The sequence below is a fragment of the Paralichthys olivaceus genome, chromosome 14, assembly GCF_024713975.1.
Source record: "Paralichthys olivaceus isolate ysfri-2021 chromosome 14, ASM2471397v2, whole genome shotgun sequence".
In the NCBI taxonomy this organism is placed as follows: domain Eukaryota; kingdom Metazoa; phylum Chordata; class Actinopteri; order Pleuronectiformes; family Paralichthyidae; genus Paralichthys; species Paralichthys olivaceus.
In genome coordinates, this window is record NC_091106.1 from 8,039,255 (window position 1) to 8,065,553 (window position 26,299).

The 26,299-nt window shown below is 41.3% G+C and overlaps 2 protein-coding genes across 16 annotated transcripts in view; both read right to left on the bottom strand.

Annotated features, from left to right (window-relative positions):
• Positions 1-1,475, bottom strand: part of ptk7b (protein tyrosine kinase 7b) — a 74,463-nt gene extending 72,988 nt beyond the window's left edge. Inside the window, exon 1 of the mRNA XM_020095695.2 lies at positions 851-1,475. Coding sequence (XP_019951254.2) covers positions 851-971 — 121 coding nt within the window. The 5' untranslated portion in view covers positions 972-1,475. The remainder of the gene's footprint in view (positions 1-850) is intronic.
• Positions 1,476-3,131: 1,656 nt separating this feature from the next.
• klc1b (kinesin light chain 1b) lies at positions 3,132-26,299 on the bottom strand. Of its 15 annotated transcripts, none has more exons than XM_020093675.2 (17): positions 26,202-26,299; positions 18,829-19,099; positions 18,265-18,495; positions 17,056-17,134; positions 16,351-16,579; positions 16,123-16,210; positions 15,264-15,365; positions 14,570-14,743; positions 13,949-14,048; positions 12,649-12,701; positions 12,331-12,398; positions 11,947-12,055; positions 11,797-11,805; positions 11,375-11,527; positions 4,773-4,897; positions 4,521-4,578; positions 3,132-4,430 (listed from the first exon to the last, which is right to left on the bottom strand). In XM_020093675.2, exons 2-17 carry the CDS (start codon positions 19,075-19,077, stop codon positions 4,356-4,358), a joined length of 1,902 nt encoding a protein of 633 aa, XP_019949234.1. In that variant the 5' UTR covers positions 19,078-19,099; positions 26,202-26,299; the 3' UTR covers positions 3,132-4,355. The 15 variants fall into 15 exon arrangements, with proteins under 15 accessions (XP_019949234.1, XP_069395397.1, XP_019949227.1 ...); XM_069539296.1 differs by having other exon boundaries at positions 11,402-11,527; positions 17,056-17,137; XM_020093668.2 differs by having other exon boundaries at positions 17,056-17,137.

Sequence of the window (26,299 nt, forward strand, 5' to 3'; positions counted from 1 at the left end):
TGTATGGGGGGGGGGGCATTGCGTCATTTTCTCCTTATGGGCAACAACAGTGCAGACAGAAGCACAGCCCAGCTCTCCGTCCGTGCACATGAATGGTACCCATGAGGGTGCACAAAGCAGGGGCTCGGGGAAGGCAGACAGAGTTATGAATATGATAATCACAAATGGCGTATCCAATGTGTTGTGTGAGGACGGGGAGTGGATTCCCCTGGGAGTGCATGATAATGACAAGAGCATGGCTGCCATCAGAGCTGGATGGAGAGCTGCCATCCCTCTGCTCCTCCTCATCACATGTTTCATACAACTGTAAGTAACATGCAAACACACGTGTGCTTGTACAGAGGGAAACACTGCAGTGCCCTGGATGCTTCTTTACCATCGAGTCCTTTGATTCTCTTTTTGTGGGGAAACTTCATTCAACATTAGGGCTGAAATGATCTGCCATTTTGAGAGAAGCCTCAGAAATGCAGTTGTTGTTGCCCCCCCCCACCACCACCAACTGGGGCTAATGGGGGAGGGGGAGGGGTGGATGGGGGGGAGCCCACCCCCTCTTCCTCCATTGACCCCGAAACAAAATGTGCTTTAAACCCCTAAAATGGGAACTTTATGGTTTTCATGTGGAGCTGTAACAATGAATGAGACCCAACTTCGGCTCGTGTGTCCGAGCTGCAGCCGGCGGGCACCAACTCCAACTTCAACACTGTCCTTTAGAAAAGCCTGGAGGTCAATGTCGGCTCTGTCTGTTGTGTTAACCCCAGTGTTTAATCTAGTTTACAGCCTCACACCAACAGGAATGAACGCCAGTGTGTGTGTGTTGTGTGGCAGAGGAGTGTGGTAGTTTGTTACCAACCTTGGAGGCAGATAAAAACAGCGGCGTACATCGGATCCACCGGTGGTTTTCTCCTGCGAGGCACCACGGGGTTCCTGCCGCCCTCCCTCCGCCGGCTCTCGTTCCCTCCTGCTAGATCCATGAGCGTCCCGGTGCTCCGCTGCTCCCCGGTGCTGCTCTCTCCGGCGGCGGTTGCGGTCGGCAGTAGAGCGGTGGTGGTGGTGGAGGTGGAGAGATCCGGTGCGTCACCGTGTGCAGGTAAGCTAACACCCGTTACCTGCGCAGGTCCGCCGGCTGGAACACAACCACACGGCTCGGCTCACCTGGTCGTTACGGAGACAACAAGCGGGAAGCAGGCGGGAGCATGTGGGGCGGACGCGGCGGTTTGCAGGCCGACCACTGGGACGACTTCACGAGTCCCCGGGAGCGAGGAGTGGAAAACCCGAAAAGTTTGAGGCGAAGTTTAAACTTCCAAGCGTCTCACCGGGCGGAGGTTAAGAGTGAAGTTAGCCCCGCAGTGGTTCACCACAACCCGCTCCGTGTAGTCGCCGTGTGCCCGCGTCCAAAGCCGCAGAGCAGCGGGTCAGATGAGTGCTGGTCGCGGCTCTCGCTCCTCGGGCTCCGCGATGATCCACAGTTTCCTCCCACTGAGATATTTTACACCCGCGTCAAGCGCCTGCACACCGCCTTCAAAATAAATGTCACAGACACTCACTTCCTCTTTCTTTCCTTTAACTTTTAGACAACTTGACTTTTTACTTTTTATCTGAGCATTGTTGGATTTCGACTTATAGCAACTGAAAGTAACTTTTTTTATTTTTTCCTCATATGTTCACACGATGAATATGTTCAGTATTATTCATTGTCTGTCCCACTTGTTAAAGTAGTGCATCTGTTGCAGCAATTTTCTATTCATAGTCTTTATTTGTAACATCAAACATTGCTGTTTAAATTGTTCGACAAAGACACTCCACCTTCGATAGTTTGATTCAGTCCACATAGCTGGGTATATACAAAGGGTGTTTTATTTGGAAATAAAAGCATTGAACATCCGGTGTGAATCCGTTTATCATTAGTTGCTTGACGCGTGCTCCCTCTCTCCCTCAGTGCAGCTTCCGGTCCCCGGGCCTGACCTGGGATAAGGAAGACAACAGTGCGACCCCCTGGTTCAACCTGATCACTGTCTCCTTCTACTGCACAGATCCCACCACCACCACCATCATCATCATCATCACAATAATAATAATAATGTCCAGCTTTTGGAAATTGAAGCAATTAGTCACTGTGAGTAGTAAAAAAAAATCCATTAAAATTCATGTATCATCATTTAAGTGATGATACATCTCTCCAATAATATCTCAATATCTAGAATATCTCACTCTATAACTCCTTTGCACAATTCCTATACGTCTAATCGGACCCACTGTAATACTGTATAATATTACTGTGATTCATGAGCAGTTGCAGTGTTTGTTATTAAACCTGCAATGAATGCACGCTGCTGCGACAGGTCACTGATGACCTCACCAGCCCAGTGTGTCCTGCCTGTGCTCACACCACTCTGATCACTCGGGGACAGCCCCTGCTGGCACCACCACTCGTGTAATACTGTTGGTGGGACTGGTGCCATGTTGCTGGTCCAGCTGGCACCTGTGTGACTGTGGCTCTCAGTAACGTGCAGTCAACCTGACTGAAGGTTATAGGGTTAGGGGAGAACTGGATGTTTATAAGTATTTAAAATGAAATTCTAATCTGACTGCCACTTGTGTTATTCTGTGTGTTTCTGATGTGGGAGGGAGTGTTTGAGCATAAGGGAGCAGCTACGACCTGCTCACGTCTTTCCTGTGAAGTTTCTGAGGGCACAGAGTCAACTCGTGCACTAATGAACTCTGCTGCTCGCAGGTTGCTGTTTGCTTTTAACACTGAGAGATTGAGCCCGGCAGCTTCTCTGTAGAACAAAAAAACCCATCTTGGGAGCGGTTAAATCAAAGTGCTCAGAACTGAGGCTTCACATTAAAGCTTTGACATGCTGAGAGATTATCAGTGAGCGGAGACCTCAGGCTGACTTCTACCAGGAGTAGGAAAAACTCTGGGAGACACATCACGCCTTGGCAAGCTGTCAGTTTTCACAAGGTTCCCACAAGTACTTAAAGATACTGATGTGAAAGATCTTTCTTGGAGGAATTCAGAGATTTAATCTGCAGGTTTAGGGACAAAGTGAGAAATACAGAAATAAGAAACACTGGTTTCTTAGAGCTGTAGACCAGCTACCAAATACAATATACAAGAATACAACCAGAAATAGAAAATTGTTGGTTTTTATTTCTGAATCAAGGTCAGGCAGTGGTTCAGATTCATTATCAGGAATTCTTTTATTACACGTGGCTGTATGAGAACCAAAACAGAAGCACATTCACCTCTTACCAACAATGATACTCGACTCTATTCCTGCTAGTTTACTCATTATTTCTAGGATTTGTGAACTTATAAGATTCCATTTACCATTATTACGAAGGATAAAACTAGTGGGAGAAAAAAAAAAATCAAAATAATTACAAGACATTCCAGTTCTTTTGTGTAGCATCACTAAAAAACACAATTAAAGACAAAAGACCATCTGAGAATTGTGCAAAATCTATCATCTCAACATAATAGAAATCTAGACGTGTTTCACTCATCGTTCACAACATCATGACACTCACACTCCCGCAGATGAGTCACACTTGGCACCAGAGATTCATTCAGGGAGACCAGGTTGAATTAAGAAACCCAGTTCTGCCTTATAATTTTTTATATACAATTTAAGAAGTTGAACATTTTCATGTATGTATTTTTTACCATTGAAAAAACACATACAAATTCTAAGTAAGTCATATCAACACAAGATATGTGTAAAAAGTCACGTGACTAATATCATGCCAGTATAATAACATTTCACCCTGTTTCCCAAAGCGTTAACCGACACCTCACATAGCTAATTAATCTCAAGAGGCAAATGTTCAACCATTAAAATAAAAAACAAAAAGAGACAAGAGTGTAGTCACAGCAACTCTACATTGTCATTTCAGACCTATTCATTTTCTATTGTTGAAGTAAAAGAAAATTGTTTTTTTTACATGTAATCTAAGGAAGAGGAAGACAGAACATTTTCAAAAATCACAACTTTGTTAAGAGAAAAACACCAGCAGAGGTTACGATATGGAAACGGATGAAGTCAAAGTGCAGAGTCGGTGATTCTGAATAAGGGGTGGTGGGGGGGGTGAGGTACATTTCCTTGGCTGTATTCAGGAGGTGACACTGACTAAAATTAAACACGGTAATCCTATATATGTCTTAATGAGATGAAACGTCTTTGGGTGTGGATCTCGGGGGAGATGGGTCTTTGGGTCAGACGCTGACAGGCAGAGAGAGGGTGTGTGGGAGGTTGACGTCCATCTGGTAGTGTTGTTGGTGATCAGAAGATGAGCCAGAGGTAGGGGCATCTTTGGGTCTGTGAACAGATCAGCTGACAGAGAGCACCAGTGGCTCAGTTTCCAGTGTAGAGATCCATGGTGCTGGAGCTCAGGCCCCTGCTCCCCTTAAAATTGCTGTCTCCTCGACTCTGAGAAACAGGATATGAGTGGAGGAGGATATGAAGTTTGAACATTTCCAGTAATGTAGCACAGATAGATTCATACTAAGTGATCCTCACCTGAAACGAGTCATCACTGGTTTTGTTCAGGTAGTTCAAAGAAGCAGCTCGCTTCATGCTGATGGAAGAACAGTAAGAAAACAATGTTCATACAGGGTCTGAGCGAACAAAACTAAATACTGATTACACGTCAAGCTGGTGATTTCCAAGCTACAATGAAACAACCTGCCGAGGCATCATCTCTCAACAACTAGTATAATTTGCTTTAAATACGTGTTGTCTATCATAACAGAGGATTTGTTCAGTTCTTACTTGGTGCTGCGGGGTTCAGGCGGACCGTTGCCCTGCAGTTTCTTCACAAGCAGCTCGCTGCTGCGACGCAACACGTCCCTGAGCTTCCCCAGAGAGCCACTGCGCTGCAGCGCTCCACTGCCGTCCTGCAGACACACACACACTCATCAACACACTCATGCAGCACCAACCATGTGGAGGAAAACCTGCAAGTGTCTGCCATTGCAAGTCTTTTCAAATCTTGTACTTTACATGAAGTGTAAATTATAAATCTGTGCTAATTATGCTTTTGCAAATACAGTTTTCTTGCAAGAACATGCAACCAATATTTTAATTATAATTTGTATCACTATTATCATCTTCAAGTTAATAAGCGTTTTCACACACATCCATCCAGCGTGGTGGTTATTAGTGTGAACGTCTCCTTGTGTTCCAATGGTTGAGCTGTGTTGATCTCATCATCTACAGTCACCAGAACTAAAATGATCAATGTATTTATTGAAAACAAGACTTGGTTCCAGATTCTGAATTGATGTTGATATTATTCTGTACAGTTATTTTTTGACTTGAATATTTTTGTTTCTAAAGAAATAAAAATGACTTTAAAATGTCAACTTGGGCTGTTTTTTTATTTTATGACATTTTTAAAACAGACCATCAACTCAAGTTTCTCATTTTTTTTTTGTAATTTAAGTAATAATTGAGTAATTAAGTAATTTATCCATCCATCCATTAATCCTTATATAAGAATTGACAGTTTTCTACATCCCAACTATAATGAATAGCATGTGTTTTAATTACCAACCAACCAGGAAACACTATGCATCTCCTTTGGCTTTGGTGGGACACATAGGTGTGATCATAATGCAATACAGTCTTATCACCAGCAGGGAGAGCTGTGGAGAATGAATAATTTCCATCCAGAGAAGAAACATAAAACAAACTCTGTTCCCACCGATGACACATGGATACAGACGTCTCCATCCGATGTAGAAAACAGACAAAATGTTCACAAATGAAAAACTTTATTTGAGAATACCAACAAGTGTTGATGCAATAATCTTCACAATGCAGAATGGTAAATATAATGCAGTCCTACTTTCTAAGATAGTGCTTATAGACCTTACCATTAATGTTCTTCCACTTTAGGAAACTCACACTATATATGTCAAGAATAGACAGTTCAATAAATAAGCATTCCACTAACACAACAATATTGTCATAATTATGTGATGAACATAGTCAATTCTTCTTTTGTTCAAGAGTTGCATTAGAAGTATAGGTGTACTCATTGGAAGGAATGAAGAATCAAGGCAAGTAGCATACTGAAAAGCCATATAATAGTGAATGCACTTGTCAAATCTATAAATACAGCCTACAATTATACTTCCAAGATGTTAAAGTACATTCAGTTAGTTAAACATCTCAAATAACATGTTGATCTTGAGGAAAAGACTCGCACTTGTACTTTTGGTGTCTAAAAACACGACTCACCAAAGTGACGATGCTGCAAACAACCGTGTAAGAAAAAAGGCAACACACCCCATTGAGCTTTGTGTTCAAAACACAGTAACTATAGCCAGACTGGGCACTGTGACTGTACCACCAAAACATACACGGATACACACTAACACTACAGTGGAACCAAAGCTTCCATTGAATTTTAATATTACTCCTACACCGACAAATCAAGGCAATTCTGGGCATTTGTGTCCTTTATTTTGAAATCTGTTATCATGGCAATCTTTCAGGTGTCTGTGCTCCTCGACTAGTTTCCTTTGTAAATGCAAGCCTCTGTGTACATCGTGTGCTGACATAGAGCCTGCGTGAATACTCCATCAATCCAAGGACATTACTGAGAGCAACTTGAAAATAAATCACCATGGCAACAACAGCTTGCAGCGATCTGACCAATTTTGCCGTCAGTTTTAGCCTTAAACGGTGCTGAGCGTTTATGATCATTCAGAACAGGCAAACACGATGACATTGTTGACAAACTACTGCTTTTATATTCAGCCACAAAACAATCAAAAAGCATTCTTTAAAAAAACGTAAACAAAAATCATACAAAAATCGAAACAAATAGGAAATACGTCTATAAAAACAAAATCAGTAATGCTCCCTTCTCATTTCCTGCCGACTAGGCTGAAGATGTTAAAAAGAAATCATTGTAAATATCTTGATTGGCTTGTGTAACTTTACAGTACCATTTCAAACTGTTCAGGCATTTGATCTCAGGCATTGAGTAAAAACCGAAATCACAAAAATTAGGTGTGAGAAAAAAAGATAAATGTTTTGAGGTCAATTGTCACTTTGAAACAGGCTGAGAGTATTTTCACACTAAAAGTCTCGACCATAGTCCAAACTAAGGTTTATGTCTTTATTACATTGTACATTTGATGTGGTTAGTTTTGCTTTTACATGTATGACATACATATGTCCTCCTTAACCGAAGGCATATGCATGTATATAGGCGTGTCTGATGTTGGTGTGGGTAGTAGTCTTTCCATTTGAAAGGAGAAAATGAATGATCGGTTCGTTTTGTTAACTTCGTTTCAACTGTAATATCATTGTGGATTCTACAATCTGCATCGCCAACTTCAGGTTCAGTGCTCCACACTTCTTTTAATGTGCCAAATGAGCGTCCTCGTGGTTTAAACATTATATCTTCAGAGGCAATCACACCTTTGAGCCTCATGTGCTTCTTTTTCTTCTTCTATTGTTTAATGCTGTCTTATCCAAATAAGTGTTTTCACACAACTAATAAAACAAACCACGGGTCCGCTTGATCCTGACTGAGACAAACTCTTTACTGACTAAATTTTTGGACCAATCACTGTAGGTGTGAAAGTGCCCTACAAACAAATTCAGGGTGTGACTGATGCAAATCAACTGTGGACATATATTTTTTGTTTAATATTCAGTCTAAAGTATCAGTTACTTTTCATCTGTGTGTTGGAGTGATGTCTGGCGCCAAAGCTGATGTCGAAAGAGACTATGATCCTCAAAATCTTTCAGCATTTCAACTTTTGCCAGTAATTTATATTTCCATCTTCTCTCTTCTCCTATCCAGCTAATAAATCAACTCTGCATCCATTAAACATTACAAGTGGGTGCTGGAGAGAAGGAAAATGTGCGAGTGACTTCCTCTCAGGGAAAGATTACATACACTGACTATTTTTAATGTTAAGTGAGAGAAAGAGTAATGATTTCTGACATGGAGAACCACACATGGTTAGTGAAACGAAAGGGTTAAGAGAGAGAGAGAGAGAAAGAGAAAGGGAGAGGGGGAGGGGGAAAAACCAGAGCACAGATGAGAAGAGAAGACCAAACGTCCCAGCAGCGGTCAGTTGAACAGGGGACAGAGGTGACAACCAGGAGGGGGCTTGTCTCTGCTGCGGAGGGGGGCGCCGGGACAGCAGAGGAGCTGTTGGTTTGTTGGGACAGAGAAGGCCAGAGGGAACGACAACACACATCCTTTTACTATTGTGTTGGGGAAGGAGAGAAGGATGGAGGAATAATCTTGATGGCTTAGGCCTGATAAAAGAGAAAGAGAGAAAGAGACAAAAACGGCACACATTGTAAGATTAGGAGCTCTGGGGGTTGGGCTTCCTGATGCAACTGTGACACCTACACATCTGGAAATCTGAGCTGCCACTGTTTCCTACAATAACCTGCCCTGTCTGCCCTGCACCAGGTTTACTGTGACTGCAACAAACTGATGTGAAAATCCAGCAGCACAGGAGCTGCACTAAATGAGAAGCAGGTCAGTGATGCAGAAGGTGGGTGGTTGCAGTCACTGTGACTCAGCTGTTTTTCTTTCCTCTCTTGGTACCAAAAAGCCTGAAGCTGGCACACTGCACTCAGCCGGTGACTGTGCACTGCAGATGTCAGATACCTGCCAGCATCAGCACAAATAAATAATCATATAGCTATTACACTGATGATAACAGGGACTGATGTTGTGATAATATCCCTGATTACAGCATCTTGAATTCAAAAGTAAACTTTGGCAGTATCTACTACCTTAAGCCACTTTTTCAATCTGCTAAATGATGAAATCCTACTACATAATAATACTAAACTCAGCTTTCCCTGTGTTCTTTTCTCTTTACCTAATAAACCCATTACCGAACCTTTTACTATGTCACATAATACATACATATATCACCTAACTTATCGGGTGGAATAAGAGATCGAGAGGGAGAGTACAATCCACTGAGTGAGAAAAAGAAATGTCATAGAAAGGCTGATTGGTTGTCATGGCAAGAGTAATCAACTACGGAATAGGTTAGTGACACATAGAAAAAAGAAAAAAGGGCAAAGGATGAAATCTAGAAACATGCAAGCTAAGAGGGAGCCCACTGAAGCTGAACACAAAGCAGATACAGACACACACGAGTCGCATCATGCATTTAAAAAAATGAGACATGCACACACATACTGTACAAATGAACCTGAACACAACCACACATTTTGCCGACAGCTGTCGTCTCCATCCACTGGTTGAACACACACTAAGTAAATGAGCTAATGTTGAGTGTGTAGAACAGCTCCAGTGACATCAGACTTTCTGAGAGCAGCATGTTTGGGCTACGCTTCACAGAAGATGAGTGGCAGGTCTGACGTGTGTATCACATTATCTCTCAGGAAATATCTACATAGAAGCAGACAGCATTTTACAAGCCTCTTTTCTAAAACATAAAATAGCCAGGTTACAGTTGCACATGTTGGTAGATGAATGGATGGATGGATGGTATTTGTCTAACAATCTTTTTGTCAAAACCTCAAATGTTTTGTGACAAATTACATTTCAGAAACAATCTATAAAAGCATGAGAATGTCTGTTGCTGTTTTGATTGAGTGAAGTGAGTTTCTACTGCTGTGGCTGTGATCATGAAAAGCTCGCACACAACCTGCGATCCTCTGCATGCCTTCACACGTTTCAAAGACTGACAGGTGCACACTTGGATGAACACACATGCCGGCTGCATTTGCTGGAGTGAATTTCGGAAGCGGTTTGAGTTGCCGTGTTACGCATATGAAAATGTGTCAAGAGAAGCATTCACACTCACACAACATCCAGCAAACACAAACCCCACCTCTCTACTTGATGTTACCCACCCAGGGAGCAGCGGAGGTCAGGTTAACAGACATTTCTCAACCATGTGTTAACACAGTGAACGCACATGGTCCATTAGTGTGCATGTTAAGGGTGAGCCCAGCAGGCCGGCATAGCTACATGCATGTTTGGACTGGGTTGGTGCAGTGAAGGGCGTGTCTGCACTTAGTGAGGGGAGAGGCACAGGCTCATATGAGGCGTCTCTGCTGGCACAGTTCTTTCCTCTGGCTTATATAAGCGTCACCAGAGGGCTCCTTGAAGCCGGGACACAGCTTTAGCAGCGACGATTAAACTGCAAACACTGCTACACTAAATATTAAACAGCAATTTTCACATATGACCCCTTTAATAACGAGTAGAGGGGGTTACATGGAGGCTCTGTGCAGAAATGAAAGCTGCACTGTGAAATTATATTAATGATTGTTGGTCTGGGAAACAGCCTGAGCGGACTTTATAATGAGACAATAAAAAAGCAGGATGAACTGTTGCATAAAAGCTGCTCCATTTACTGCAGAGAGAGATCCTGCATTTAATACTGGAAATATGAGGCATCCAAGAAGGGATTTCGACAGACGGTATCTCTCTGAGCAAATACATATTAATGTGTTGCCAGGGTGCCACAGAATGAGCTTGTGCCTTTTTGTTACCGCTCCACTTGTGCAGAAGCGTTACCAGCAGAACAACGACTTATTAAAACAGGGCAGCAGGAATTCATCGTCGAGCAATGAACGACAAAAGTAAGAACAGCTACACCAAAGCAAACTTAGATGCTGTCAATAACAGGTCAGCATGCCAAGACACTCAATCAGCTTTGCATTTTGCAAAAATAGATTTCCTTGTTGACCTCATGGGAAGGACATGGTGATGTGCATCTACAGAGAGCTAATGGACTGGTACAGATACAGTTCAATGAGTGCAGCTACACCAAGAGCTGGGAATGAGAAGCTAAATTATATATATTTTATTTTTAATAGAATGGTTTTGTAATTTTGTTTCTATATTGATGTCATTCATATTCAGTCTATGGTATTATGTGTCATAAAATAGACCATGCATGTAGGGCAGAGCAATAAAACAATAAATATTGCAGTATATTTTTCATCCATAGCAATACATCAATATATGTGGATAAAATGTGTAAGCAAAATGAGAAGATAATTATCGATATTAACGGATATGAAAATCTTTATCTTTATATAATTTATGGCATCATCATCGAGCCCTACACAAAGGAATGACTAATTTGTGCATCTCTGCAGTTTGACCACATTAAGAGAGGGCGTCCTGAGCACACTTGACAGCTTCCTAGCAGAGAGGACTCCTAATAATCAGTCTACAGTAAAGCACTAATCTGAAAGAGTCTTTCAAGTTAGAAAACAATGCATTCTATTACTTTGTGGGATGGGATGTATCAGTCTACACTCTCTGTGATTACAAGCACCACCTTGCTCTTCCAGTGAGGTTACTGGCCGTGACTCTACTGTCGTGGATTTGTACTCACCCCATTCCACTCCACGCCCATACTCACTTCCTCGCCGGTCTCAGAGCCACTCTCGTACTTAACGCTGGTCAGACTGTCCCTGCTCCTCCGTCTGTCGCCCTCTGTGTCCTTCAGGATTTCCACCATACGTGTCTGGTGGATTGGGTCGATGCCCTGATGGGACAACACACACGTACAATGCACAAACAGACAAACAGATTAAAATTTTAACCATCCTAGATGCAGATGTTAGCTTGACTATATGGATGAGAGTGCAGAGAGTGCTGAGGGTGCAAAGTTATATGAGAAAACTTAGTGATTTAACGTTTCCTTTCTCCCTTGATGCATTGTCACAGCATCACAGAGACGGGGCAATATTTGAAATGACAGTGAGGTGAGAGTAATGTTAGGGGAGAGAGGTGAGGTACAGACAAACCACTTACTGTGTTGCTCTGGATCCATAGAAATGTAGGGAAAAAGAAAGGGATAATATAAGATTTGACGGGGATCACATTTCAGAATTTAGAAAAACAGGAAGTAATGGGCTATCTGTATGCAGAGAAGGCCATTTTAAGTTTGGAAATGCTGCTCACCTGCTTGCGAGACCTCACAGCACATTCTTCCAGGGTCTCAGCAGCCTCTAGCTTGCCCTGACGGCGGTACAGGGCCCCCAAGTTCCTCAGGGTAGTATTCACTGTAGGGCTGGACACAAAATGATACACACAAAATGTTGTCAAAGGTCATAAGAGGAACAGTTTCATTTGAGCAAGAGAATTCTAAAAAAGCTGGAATAAGATGCTGTATATGTTAACTAATCAGTCAAATTGGTAATAAATAAATTAGAAATAGAAAGTTAAAAGAATTTCTACAATATACGCATGTCAACCATTTATAAATACAAGGTAATTCATTTCTAGCCTTTAATAAGTGTCTTTATGACCGAGCTGTAAAGACATGCTTATCAGTGTCTGCCTCACCTATTGACTTTGCAGGCCTTGTACCAGCCTCCATACTCTCCGTATGGAGTGTTGTCTCTGTGCTTGCCCTGGAAGTAAATAAGGGAGAAGAGGAAGAAAAGCGTGTGAAGGGGAGTGGTGGTTTCAAACTGGTTCCGCAGCATTTTTCCTCTATTTACTCATCATCATAAGCCAAATGGAGATTCTAATGTTTGTGAAGGACAAGATCGTATTTCCTTCCCAGGAAGTGAAATGTAACAGCTCCTTCCAAATTTCCACAAAAATGTTGCTCTGCTTTTATTCACAATGACACGAAGAAAATTACACAAACCCCCTCACCTTACTCATCTCCTCTCTTTCCTCTGCATGCATCCAGATGGGCTTGTTCTCAGCTGAAGACACAGACAGGACAGGTGGTCTACACAGTGCAATAGGACTGGACAACAGCTTAACTGGTTGATGTCAGGATGTTTATTTTAATCCAACACAAACATGAAATGTTTTGATTGTATTTGGCAAGAGAAATACAGGAAGAAGTAGGTGAATTCTCTTCCCACCTGGAGTAAATATATTTAAATGCTGGCTAAATGTTTTAACTAGTTCATAATGCCAATATTGATTCAGCAACCTAGCAACCTGAGCTAACTCAATAATATTTTAGTAACATACAGCTTTTCATTAAAAAAAAAAAATTCCTAAAAGCCTTCCAAGATAAAATCAAGATATACTGTAACTGTATAGATCTGCATACATAAAACAGTATAAATACAATATAGACTATTAAAATACAACCTTTACAAGAGTAAAGTAATAAAGAATATTTTTTAATCACACCATTTCAGACACCACTACATACCTTTATCATTTTCAGGTAATCATAAATATGCATTAATGTATTTAAATTCATGAAATACACCTTTGAAACCTCAAACACATCACCTGTAAGATTAAAAAGGGATATTCAACATTAACTGTTGCTGTGTTAAGCTTCTGTGTTGCGTACCCTTCACCTTCAACCCACCAGGAGGTTTAAAGAACATCTACACACTATTGTCAGGCTAATTTCCCACTTGAAAAAGGGGACCTTACTGAAAAATGTGAGATCCTTTTGCTCAAAAAACATCAGAGCAGTGCATTGTCGAGTCCGTCATTCCGTATTCAAAGCAGTGAATCTAATCCCTGGAGAAAGCCACCAAAAAGCTTAACTTCAACTAAAAAAGAGAGAAGACAATAGCAAAAGCTCATCTTTCAGACAGGTAAAGTCTTTATTTCTTCAAATAGTTTCTGTAAAGATTCTCTGATTCCTCTGAATGGTGAAGGTTGGCGCCCTGCTTAGAACTTCGTCCCCTTTCTGACCATCTGTCCATCAGTGACTCTGCTCACTGGTGTGAGATGACAGTAGTATAAGATGGAGTATAAGATAAAGGTGGAAGGAAGTTGAGAACACAAAAACAAATTTAGTCTCTATATTATAAAGTAAGTTTAATGGAACCCACCACCAGCTCCTGGAATAACGAGATATTTAGTCTTTGTTTATAGGTTGACTGAAACAAGAACCTCCATCTCAGAAATAGAGAAATAACATTTAAACATGCAGTGCCATATCCTGTAAATAATAATATCTGCTATCAGGCCTTACCATCAACAGATCCAAACTCTTTCTCATGAGCACGAGTCAGGATCTCTTTGTACAGAATCTCAGCCTCCTTATATTTCCCTTGTTTGAGAAAGCAGGACGCCTGAGGAAGAAAAAGAAACGAAAGCACATTTTTGTGATGGATCAAATGAGCCTATTGACTAGTAATGTGCCCCCTGAGACAGCAGGTGCATCTGTCTGCATATTTCTCCTGCAAACTGCGTTGGGTCCTAAAAAAACAATTGAGCACTGCAGAGCCTTCCCTTACTGTCGCCCTACAGCCTTTCCAAAGGACTAGGGGACGAGCTATGAGCAAAGCTAACAAACAAAAAACTGATGGTGACTCAAGGGCTGAAAAACTTTCATTATATTCTGCTTTATAAATATTCTTTTAAAAAATTAGTGGCCCAATATATACAAATAAAGTTTTAAAAAGACATAAAAAATGAGTGATTGTGCTCACAATGAAATTATTGTGTGGATGAGTTTACCTTGGTACATTCAAAGCTCAATAGGGTAATACTGAAGTTCTTGCAGAAATGCATCGTATACCAAGGTGAAAGGATTTGAAAGGAAAAGGGGGGAAAGTCTAACTGATAGACTTAGTGGTAATCTTTCCCTCACCAGGTTGTTCTTGGTTTTAGCCACGTTGGCATCATCTGGGCCCAGCCTGCACTCGTAGATCTCCAGGGCGCGGCAGTAGTAGTACTCTACCTCTTCATACTTGCCCTGGTTCTGACACAGCAGAGCCAGATTATTGAGCTGTTTGGCCACATCTGGGTGGTCCTTCCCCAGGACCTGATGGAAATCAAGAAGCAAATGTTTGGAATTAACATTTCAGTCTGTGTATCTGCCTCTGTGCCTTTGGCTGCCTCCAGCACCTCCATCTCCTCTCGCTGCATTTGCCAGGCAGCATGTCTGCCTGATGCAGGCCCTGAGGAAATCTGATAAGAGGCTGGCTGATCAATAGAGGTTACAGAATATAAATTTCAAGCAAAGACAAATCATTGTACACTGCTTAGCTCTGTAGCTTTATCATGTCTCCTATCTGTCTCTCTACTCACTCCCCCAACGTCTGCTATCCATTTTTAGCTGTGCTCTCAATTAAACCCTCCAGTTCCCCTCCGACACAGAAATGGCCCTCAGCAGACTTCACAGACAATTTGAGAAAATAATTTGATCAAGACTCTATTTATAGTCTGTTGTTAGCTAGTGTTACAGTGGCTCCAACTGACATTTGGAATAGATTATCACTGTTAATTAATTTAATACAATGAGATAATTGTTCTCAGGTTTAGCCTCAATAGCTGTGTCCTACCTTTTCTCTGATCTCCAGAGCCCTCTTACACAGAGGCTCAGCTTCCTTGTACTTTCCCCGCTTTCCGTACAGGACAGCCAAGTTGTTGAGCGTAGCAGCAACCTGGTCAGATAGAAACAGAAAACCTGAATAAGGTAAATTCCTCTCTCCCTCCTTTGCATTCACAGTCTAGCATCAGCGTATCAGAACTGTTACCTCTGCAAAGGGGATATGTTTTCATCTGCATTGGTTTGGCATTTAGCATAATTATGCAAAATCTACTGGATGAATTACTACAAAGCTTGATGGTTTCACTATCTCAGATAATAATTCATATATCTTAAATCAGGCATATTTGGGGGACTGATTTTGTTGCAGCTTGAATGAATTTAAGGGTCTATTGAGCCTAGGTGGATGTGTGTACTCTAAAGAGCCTTTCTAGTGTTGTAATGCCTTGACACACAGATTCAATCAAGCAGTCGTAAGGAAGTTCTGTGCTTTAATAGCTTCCTTTAGGCTACAAAAGATGTTTTGGTGACAAAGTGTAAATCAATTCTTCCAAATTTGTTCACATGGGTTGTTCTATTGCTGTTGGAAGGATTTCATAATTTGGCTTGTTGATGTATGAGCACACACAGTTCTGATGGATTTTTTTGAAGCCTGCAGATGCATGGTTAAAAATATTGACTTTAATAGTTGAAAAAAACCCCACAGCCTGACTGAGCAGCACAGTAAACACAGCAGACTGTGCAGTTTTTGCCTCCCTGTTGACTGAGACCTTCAGTGGTTATGATCTAAAACCAGATGACTAATCTCATCGATATAAACATGGGTGTGTCTAAATGAAGACATGGTTGCCATGGCAATGGCGGAGTCTTACAGCAGGATGGTCTTTTCCCAGGGTTTTCTCCCGGATAGACAGAGCATCGTTGAGCAGATGGGCTGCCTCTTTGTATTTGTTCTGATCCCTGCATGAATGACAGGGAGAGGCAGGACAACAGTATGAGACTGAAGTGTTTGTCATTCTTGTGTAGAGAGGAAAGCAACATGACACAAGGGTAAATAACAGCAGAAATAACTAAAGGTCATATATGGGGTCGTTTCTGACCTATAGACCAAGGCCAGGATGTTGAGCATGGTGGCCACGTCAGGGTGGTCGTGTCCAGATGTCTTCTCCAGGTCCTCCAAAGCTTGCTTGCAAAGGGGCACGGCCACCTCGTACCTGCCCTGGGAGGCGTACTGGATCACCAGGTTGTGCAGGGTTCTCAGACGGGCTGGGATCTCGTAGCCTCCCTGCTGGGCTGCCGCCACGGCTGCACTGTTGTGTTGGTGCTGCACTGTGGGGGTACGAAGGTTTGCACGCACAGGTCAAAGGTCAGTGAGCTTGCAAGGCAGAAAACTCTGACCTGATTATATCACTTACTACATTTGCACGAACATAATACTGTGATTTTAGGAAATCAGATTAAGTGGGTTAATTCAATTAGTGTTTAATGGCAGGACACAAAATTATCTCTTGCATGCAGAGTCACGTTCATTTACTCCACTAAATAATCAGAGGAATACCAAACCAAATCTGAAGTGTGGTTATTGAAAACCTTGCTAAAGAATTATTTTAACTAGTGTTATGCTAGTAGTTATTTTGACCAGGATAAAAAATGTTTGTGTTTGCTTTAGAAATCTAAATTGTCTTACTAACTGCTATTCCAATAATGCAATACACATTTGTTTTAGTCAAAAACCATTTATACTTTTGGATTAGTATGTATCTCTTCTATTATAGACAAGTCTTATGGGTGAAACATGTTCTTACTTCCTTGGCCATGCTCCTCTTCATCATTTGGGAAGAGGTCGTCCAGGGAGTCCTTCGGTGTTTCTCGGTCCTTCTCCTCCTGCTGAAAAACCAGGTAACACACACAACTCAGAAATTCAGAATGACAAGCACATTGATGTGATTACATCAAAGTGAGCACACATAAGATAATACCTGTCTGAAAGTTTCAGAGTAGCTATTCACATCATTACATCAGCATAGTGGCATATTGATCATCACTGAGTGAGTTCAGTTACGAATGAAGCATCATGGTGCTACAGAGAGGCCCCGGCCAAAAAATTATAATCTTTGTTGCTAATGACATCAACAAAAATTACATCATCACTTGTCCCACTCAAATTATGAGTCATATAGATATTCAATGAAACAACCACAATATGATCACATGTTTTTTTGTTTTTTTTAAACATTTTGGGCCAAAACTTCTTTTGGAAATATAATACCTCAGCCATTAAGATATGTAAATGACCAAAACAGAAGAATATCATTATTATGTGACGACATATATGCATGTGGTTAAATTATCGGACAATTCAGACAAATACATTAAACACTGCTTCAAAATGATACTTCACCGTGACATAATGAAAATAGAGTTCAGGATAAACTGGGCTCATCAAATTCATCAAATGATTAATGCAGTTGCCAGTTCAAAGCTGGATAATGGATGACTTCCTGCTTGGTCGAGCAGATGATGGATACAGGTTATTACAGCCTCTTTTGTGACTACATTTAGAGTCAGAATTTGCAGTGAATCATCTCCAGCTCCAGCAGAACAAGAATCCAGGCAAAAAATATCATTCCTGTCTCTATCAATAGTTGTGTTCTTCTTTCGTCCCCAACTCATTGACAGTTCACTGCCCTTTACAGTTAAATTTGTGCTTTTATGTCATTTTCATCCTAATTTGTTCTATTTTTAGTTCACAGCACAGGAACTGTATAACTAAAAGGCTTCTCCATTTCACTGCAGAGGCTAAATAATAAATGAAACCTGAATCGATTGAATTCAATTGACGACGACAATCTAACATGAAACAACACGTAAGAAATGTTTGAATGGCTCAAAATGTATGAACCAAATCTTGCAAAACTATACTAACAGCCCATTAATGATATGTAGGAGCATTTCTAAGAGTGTGTGGGGCTTTTGTCTTGATACCAAGCTTACTGTCAGTGTAAAATACTCACAGTGGGTGAGACATCTTCATCATATTTTTTCAGCTGGTTCATGAACTCCAGATGTTTCTTCTCCTCCTCCAGCTGGGCCACGCTCTGCTCGCTCTTCTGCAGCTTCTGCTGGGTGTTGGCCAGCTCGTCACGCAGCCACTGGTTTTCCTGGCAGAGCCTCCTCACCTGCGCGCGCAGCTTCTGCTTCTCTGACTCCACCGCGTTCAGGTGGTTGGACAGAGCCATCATCACCTGGGAGAGAGACAGCATTCAACAACAATGACATTTAACAAGGACAAACTGTTGCAGCAGCAGGGTACATTCAGATTCAGGCTGATTCTGAATGAATCACAATCACCACACATGCTCAGTATAGAATAAGGAAGCAGAACCACCCAAAGTAGAGGACAAGTAGAAGGTGGCTGTGTGGATTAAATAACACATAGAATGTTCCTTTAAAATTATTTCCTCATTTTTCTGCCAATTTTTTATTCAATTCATGAAACAGAACATTTTCCTTTCGCCTCATATCATCACCAAATTATGAAGTTCTTAATTTTTCCTCCTTTTACCACCCTCTCTTACCTGTGCTTCTCCCAGGCCCAGTTCAATCATCTCCACTGACTTGCGGAGCAGGTTGGACTTCTCATGCACCAAGTTGGCCTCTTCATCCTTCTTTAGGCACTTTATGGTCTCCAGGAGGCTATGGAGGATGGAGTTGTGCTCGTTCTTCAGGGCCTCCAGACCCTGGATCACCAGCTTCGTGTTTGAGATGATCTCCTCCTGAGAAAGCTTCTCGAGCTTCTCTTCCCGTGGATACACCATGGTGGACATCTTCTATATAGCTCAAGGAAACCTGTGAAGGTTGAAAGAAGATTGAGAACTGGCTGTTAGAACTATGGGACTTGGTTCTTCACTGTGATATTCACAAAAAAGAAACTGAGAGCTGAGTTCAGCTAAAGTACAACAATTATCTTCTTAATACTGTAAGTATCTTCAGTTTTAAATAATCATTATACTCTATAAAACAACGATGGGGTCTGTTGGGGTGGCATGAAAAAGCCGTGCTCCATTCTGAGTTTAAAGTTATCAATGTCCGGCAGTGTAGAGCCATAACATTGATAATAACAGACAACGTGTAAATTCTGTGCTCAGCTAATACGTTTTTACGATGATCCTGTAGCAAAGTTTTAGCAATGAAAGTGGGATTTTAACTACTGGACACACAGGAGTGAGATACATTAGGTCAGCATTTTTGTGCTGTTAAAATTATACATATTCAGAATGTAGTCGGCTCAATATGATATACAAAAAAGATGTTTAAATACATCATGAATTAAAATGGCAATGCTGCATCTAAGTCTGCCTGAATTTGTGACCTGCAAGTGGTGAACAGATAGATGGGCAGAAACTAAGACTTCTGGAAACTTCTCACTCACAGTTACTCACTTCCTGATCAGTCACACCTAACCTTCATTTCTCCAACAGTTCCACCTTGTCGACAGTCCGAGCTAAGTAATCCCTGGACTTACTTTTTTCCACAGCTGCATAAAGACTGTTTCCTGTTTACACAACACATGCATCACCAGTATACATGAATGATATGCATTCTCAGGTGTTTTAGTGTCAACAGATATTGTATCTGATAGGGAGCTAAAGCCTTTGCCTGTGCGAGGATCATTTAAAAACTAAAAATTAGTAGAAAGCTGAGGACCACAGGGGACATTTTATTCTGGGAAGACGTAGTGCTGGGACTTGGCTCTTATAATAAGCTCTGGCTGGGTGCAGGACTGCAGCTCACAGTATACCACAGGGCACACAGATGCTGCATTGTGAGTGGCTTCTTTAACCAAAACAGAGGTCTAGCTGGCTTCAAGAGTCAAGGAGAGGATGACTTAACAAAAGCCTCAGTAATACAGCTCAGCAGCTGGTCAAGACAGAAAAATAACCTCTGTGTCAAGAATACTGTGTACAGAAGAAATGTCAGCCCTTTGGTGAGTACATGGAACATGTGCTATTTTCCCAAAACAGTCTGAAGATAATCTATGACTCATTGAGCCACGTCACCTTGGGCTCCATTATTATGTCAGTGCAAGAAACAGCCCTGCCCGTCCAGAACGTGTCATGGCAATGTTGCATTAGTGCAGTGTGTATTATAGCAGAAGCAGTGAGACTAAAGGGTTAAGGATGCAGAAATAAACACCAACTGAGAGCCACCTGTCTATAGAAACATGTACTAGATTGTCAAAAAGCTAAAGATAATAATTAATACAAATAAACACAACAAAGGAAACTAGAAAATACATTTGAGAGGGTTTGGATATATATACATAAGACTATCTGTTTGTTACAATGCTATAATGGCAAATGTGGATCTAAATAAACACTAAATTGAATGAATGAATTTCCTTTCATTTTTTAGCTCTAATGTCCACCTCTATTTGTTGACTTCACTGTCCTCAGACATCTTCTCAAAGTAACTTTGCTTGTGTTTTTTTCTGTTAAAACCATGTCTCAGCTTTAGAGCTGAACCTTGCAGTGGCAGATCCATGGACAACAAATCTACCAGGGTTTATTAATGGTATCTCTGTGGGATTCATGCATGTCACATCATGAAATTACAGCTGGGCTCTGTCATAGGAGCGTTGTTTATGATACTAATATATTTCATGATATAGACACAAGACAAGCACACAGGTAGAGCTACTACAGTCGACTCAAGGCTGTCTTAACCCTTTACTCCACTGTGGAAATGAGCTTTAATCAGGAGGACAGTGATAACTATGTACCACCAGCTGGAGTCTCTCTCGAGTCAGAAGAACAGCAGTGATCAATGATCAAATGTGTCAGCTAGACTCACTGAATCACTGCTCATTCACTTTTGATGATTTTATGTCACGTCAGGTTGCTCACACTGCGCATGGTAGAACTTTCACACTGCAACGGAGGCACCCACCAACCAAATCATATTGAAACTATTACTTAAGCACGGGCGCTAACCAATCAAATTACGATAATATGAAAGGGTACGCAGGGTTTGGGCAGCTGGTGAACCTGCTGTGTTCATCTGGTTGTGAGTTTAAGCACGAAAGTTTGCTATGTTGAGCATGAAACAGTGATTGTTATTGATAAGATGATCGGGCCAGCAACATGCATCAAGTATGCCCTTTGTCAAACGTTAACACAAAGCAGACGTTTGACTCCTGGGTAACAATATAGAGAGGATAGGAGGAAACACAAAGGACATTTGTCTCTCATCTTAAATGATATAGTTCATCCATTTTCTTCAGTTAAAAGCTTGACCATCGACCACTGACTAAAATCCAATGAACATGAAAAAAACATCATTTATGAAGGAAATGGTACCAAACTACGTTAATTATTTTCCATTTCCCAACATAATTTAGGCTATGTAGTATGATCACATATTCAAATATAAAATATAAGCTGTTACAAACTCATTAGTACAAAACTATTTCTGGGTGTGTGCTGTAGTCATGGTATGCACATGTTTAGTATGCCAAAAAAAAAGACCAGAGGGCTTACAGTCATCACTTACAAGACGTACATAACAGTAAAATGTGTGAGGGAGCTGTTAAGCTCACCTGCAGGCAAGAAGTAACAAGTTTCAGGAGAACATTAAAGACAAATAGACGACGACATGGACAAGAATCATTCTGTCCTGACAAAGAAAAAAAACACTTTCTACATTATGTACGTTAAGAACAAATAAAGCTGAACTCTCAGTGGCTTTGTTATAAAAAATACTGTTTTGAATAAAATTATGAGTTCAGAGTCATATGCTTTGTAAAAGTAAGGTAAGTAAACCCTTACTTGAAGTGTAGGCATGTCAGACAGACTAGGACAAGCCTTAATCTCACCGATTAAGTCTGACAATGATGCTCTTAGCTGCTCTCATCAAGATACAAAATGATCTGTTTAAATAAAATTGAGCATAATGACAGATCAAGCAGCTCATTACCCTGTGCAGTTACTCTGACTCTCTGATCTGTTGACTGGCTTTGTATAAACAGCAACAAACAAAGAATAGTAGTACTTTCATGTCAGCCAGAGAAACAAGCTGCGTTCCCTTGATAAAATACACAAACACCTGTATCAAGTACCTGCACTTCAATGCATTCTCCAGACTGCTGAGGTTAATATTTTCCACGTCTTTAAAGTGGTGAGATAAAGTCCAACGGGCCTGTTACTTTCTTGAAAACATTACACTTAGATTAATGTTTAACTTTTCCCCCATTTAGTCTTTGTTTTATAAGAACCCATTGTAAATTAAACTATAGTGCTTTGGGGACAATATAAAAAAAAACATGGTATATAAGGTTAAACTGTAATATATAAAAACATCCCACAATTACATTTCTTTGTCCTATAGGGTTTATAGAGTTAATCAGAATTGTTTCCCATATCGGCCAGGCACTAGTAAATGTTATACATTACACCAAGCAGCAGCAAATATTCACTCCGTTTGGGCTTTTATCCAAATCCCCTCATGACCAGGGAGTGAATTGACCAGGATCAAGCATAGTTCATGAGCAGCGAGTCAGCCAGTAGCTATACTAATCATGAGAAAAGCTACCGGTTCACTTCTCATGGCAGGAGAAAAAGTAAATACAGGCAGGCGAGGAAATCCCTTGACCTAGAGCTACATGACGTGCCATTTTAATATGTATGTAACACAGATAAGTCATGGTGCATTAACAGATGTTCCTGCTTCTTACTGGTAGTTTAAGACAGATGGAGGATTTTATGAAATCTAGCTTTACAGTCAGGCTGCAATCGAAAACCATTAAGAGTCGACAAAGTCATTGTGGTTCTTTACTGTTTAGGGATAAAAATTAAGACACAGCAAAAATATGAATAATTACACTCTCAAATACTCTATGTACTTTACTAAAAGCAATCAATTCCTACTAAAGCGTCAAGTCATCTATTATCCACACTACAGATTGCTGGACCAGAAAACTAACCTCGGTTTCAGATGTTTGGCTCAGAGAACAGCTGATGAAATAATGACTCCTCATCCAGCAACAGCGCTACATTTCGGATAAGAGCATCATAAAATTGCTATGCTAATCCAAAAAGATCCTTTTTCTGAAAATAAAAATAGGAAACCGTCCGTGTGAAACAAACACTAATGAAGCCGGACTGCAATGGGAGCGACGAGTGTTGATGTTGGGGCGATGAGAAAGGGAGCTGTCTGCAGGATGATGGTGACCTTCCCACTGCTCGTTCGGAACAAGCAAACATCGGCTCAGGGCGCACATCAGGAGACAACCCCGCCCCTAGCAGGAGGAAAACAGAAGAGTGCAGAGGGGGGAGGGAGCCATGATGATCTAGACTCTGCTTCTCTATACTCATCAGACACAAAGGAAGATACCTAATGAGAGACTATAGGCTCAATGGTGCTATACACACATTCAAAAGGAGCTGCCCATGCCATATGACACATTGCAAGGTTAAAATCTAATACATCATGGTGCGAAACGATGTGTGAAAATAACACAGCTGGCCATACATTCTATTATATAAGACAATAGTTGTCTAATTCTAATATTGAATATTTGACCTTGCTTGTTCAGTCCAGTAAATGGTCATAAAGCTACAGGAACATTTGAAATCCACCAAACATTTGAAACATGACACCAGGACTGTAATGATCATACAGGAAATGCCAATTTATACTGATAAACACTCTCTCTCTCCTCATTGACGTTCATGGTCTAACTAATGCAACAATGTTTTGCACCAGTGAGGGCTTTCATTTTCTGATGACACGGATAAACTGGCCTTTTCTCACAAAATCAAATTCCTCTCTCTAAACTCCGAAGTGACATTAGATCAGCTGTTTTGTACCAAACTAGAGTGAAAAGAATGGACATGACAGTAACATTGAACAGTATTTAGGAGGCTCAAATTGTGGTGCATAGAAATATTTAATTAAATCCACAGTTAGCAGTCTTCTCTACAGCTGACAATTCTTCAAACCAAAAAAATCTATTCAATAACAACATAAAAGTTAAGAAGAATTTGCTGAACAGACGAGTCATGCTTTCCGGTCAATTCTCCCAGGAACTGAATTTATTGACAGGTTAGATGACTCAAAGGTCATATTATATATTGCAGTTTCAAGCCAATACAAATACCCGGGAGGAATGCAGTTTTATGAAAGAGGGGTATGTGTTCAAAGAAACAACTTGGCTCTGACTGCTTCCTTTTGTCCTCTGATCGGTGAAAGTCAGGGATGTGGTTGAATAACCTTTTTTTTTGCTTACAAAGATTCCTAACTCAAGAAAATGTGGTTAACTGAAGGGACATTTTTCCAAATAATCCACCACAGCCCTGGACTGTCTCTCTGTCGTGTTTGCCCATGCAGAGCTCCACTCTTCATCGGTCTTCATCTACAGAGGCCTGAAGCCTCGCATTATCACAATGCCATTTGGTAAACAACATCATTACACCATCCCTCGTTTCTCAGAATCTCCTCCTACCATTACTGCACTGCATTTCAAGTCGATGCTTTTACCCCACTGATCCTGAAACTGAGGATCAATGTTCATTTGCTATAAATGTGCACACTGAATCTTTCTGACTTCAAGAGGGGATGGAATTAAGTCAAGAAGAGCAATATTTTATCTCTAAAATAGCTTGGGTTTGGTTTCAAGCATACCTGAAGACAAAAGATAAAGTTCCAGTCTTAAATGTATACATTTATATTGAAATACTGACGTTATTGAGATAAAAATGTGGCATCAATATTGATAATCAAATTATTATATCTTTCATGTTTAAGATCATGTCTTAACTTGCTCACCAGGTCTTATGTTCAGCTTAATGTAAATAATACAACACATTGCAATGGCTACGGGAAAAGGTGCTTTGAGGAAGATTAGGGTATGTATGATTATTAAAATAGTAAAAGCATGGACTCAAACCGGTCAGACTGCAGTGGGAGCAGCAGCAAACCGGTTGCCAACCTCTGTGCCGTCTCCCCACAGATGCCCATCGTTTCTCTCTCAACTTTGGCTGCACCAGACCACTTCATCTTGCCCGTTTCCTGCTTCAACATCTATCCACCACTCCTGAGGGCCTGCATCACTGCCAGACACAAAGGAGAGGCTGCCATCAAGAAGGGTGTGGCGGGGCCTGGGACACCGGGGAGGGAAGTGCCACTGACACGGACCACGGTCCACCATCACTCCACTGAAACCAGCTGCTGAGAGCCATCTGTCTGAATACTGTCTGACTGTACGTTGCCACAGATAATATAACAGATACCTGGTATATCCACGATAAATAAGATGGGGGATCTGTTGAACTAAAGGAGTCTCGTGTTGAAAATGTGACACCTGTATACACTGATGTCTGCACTGCTGCACTATGATGAAGCGATGCTAAACACCAGTGGCGAATGTTTGAATCGACATGTTAATGACTCTGCACATCCCTAGCCACAGACGCAGCGACACACAGTCCTCTGAAACATTTGCAAATTAAAACAGAGAACACAGCTTTCTAGTTGTCTAGTCTTTAGCTTGAGAACTGCTCATTACTGGGATCGTGTGTTTCATTTTGTTTTGACTTTTCTCTGTGGAGCGATGACTCCCCACCTCTACCCAGCAGGTGATCAATGAACACGGAGGGCACGTTTTAGACCCTCCACGAGTTTTATGGAGACATTTTCTGGATGTGTACTCGTTACATCAGTCAGTAAAACTGGCCTTTTGATCTGCTCAGCGCTCCCGTTAGCAACAAGCTAGCTTCGGCTAAGCAGCTAGCATTACCACTCCCTCGTAGCTACGAGGTTCCCCCCGCTCGGACCGCCGAGGTCATTCCTTTCTGCACACGCTGACTTTCATTTACACTGGTTAAATACGCAGCCATGTTCAGAGCTCCGGTTCTTCCGCCACGGATGCGTTAAAAATGTAGGTATCACTTACCGAGAGCTCGGACTGACGGCCAGCTCAGCCCCTTTAAATCCAAAATGTCTCCCACACTGCGCCGTGCTCCCAGCAGCCTCTGCGGTGCAAAAGTCGTG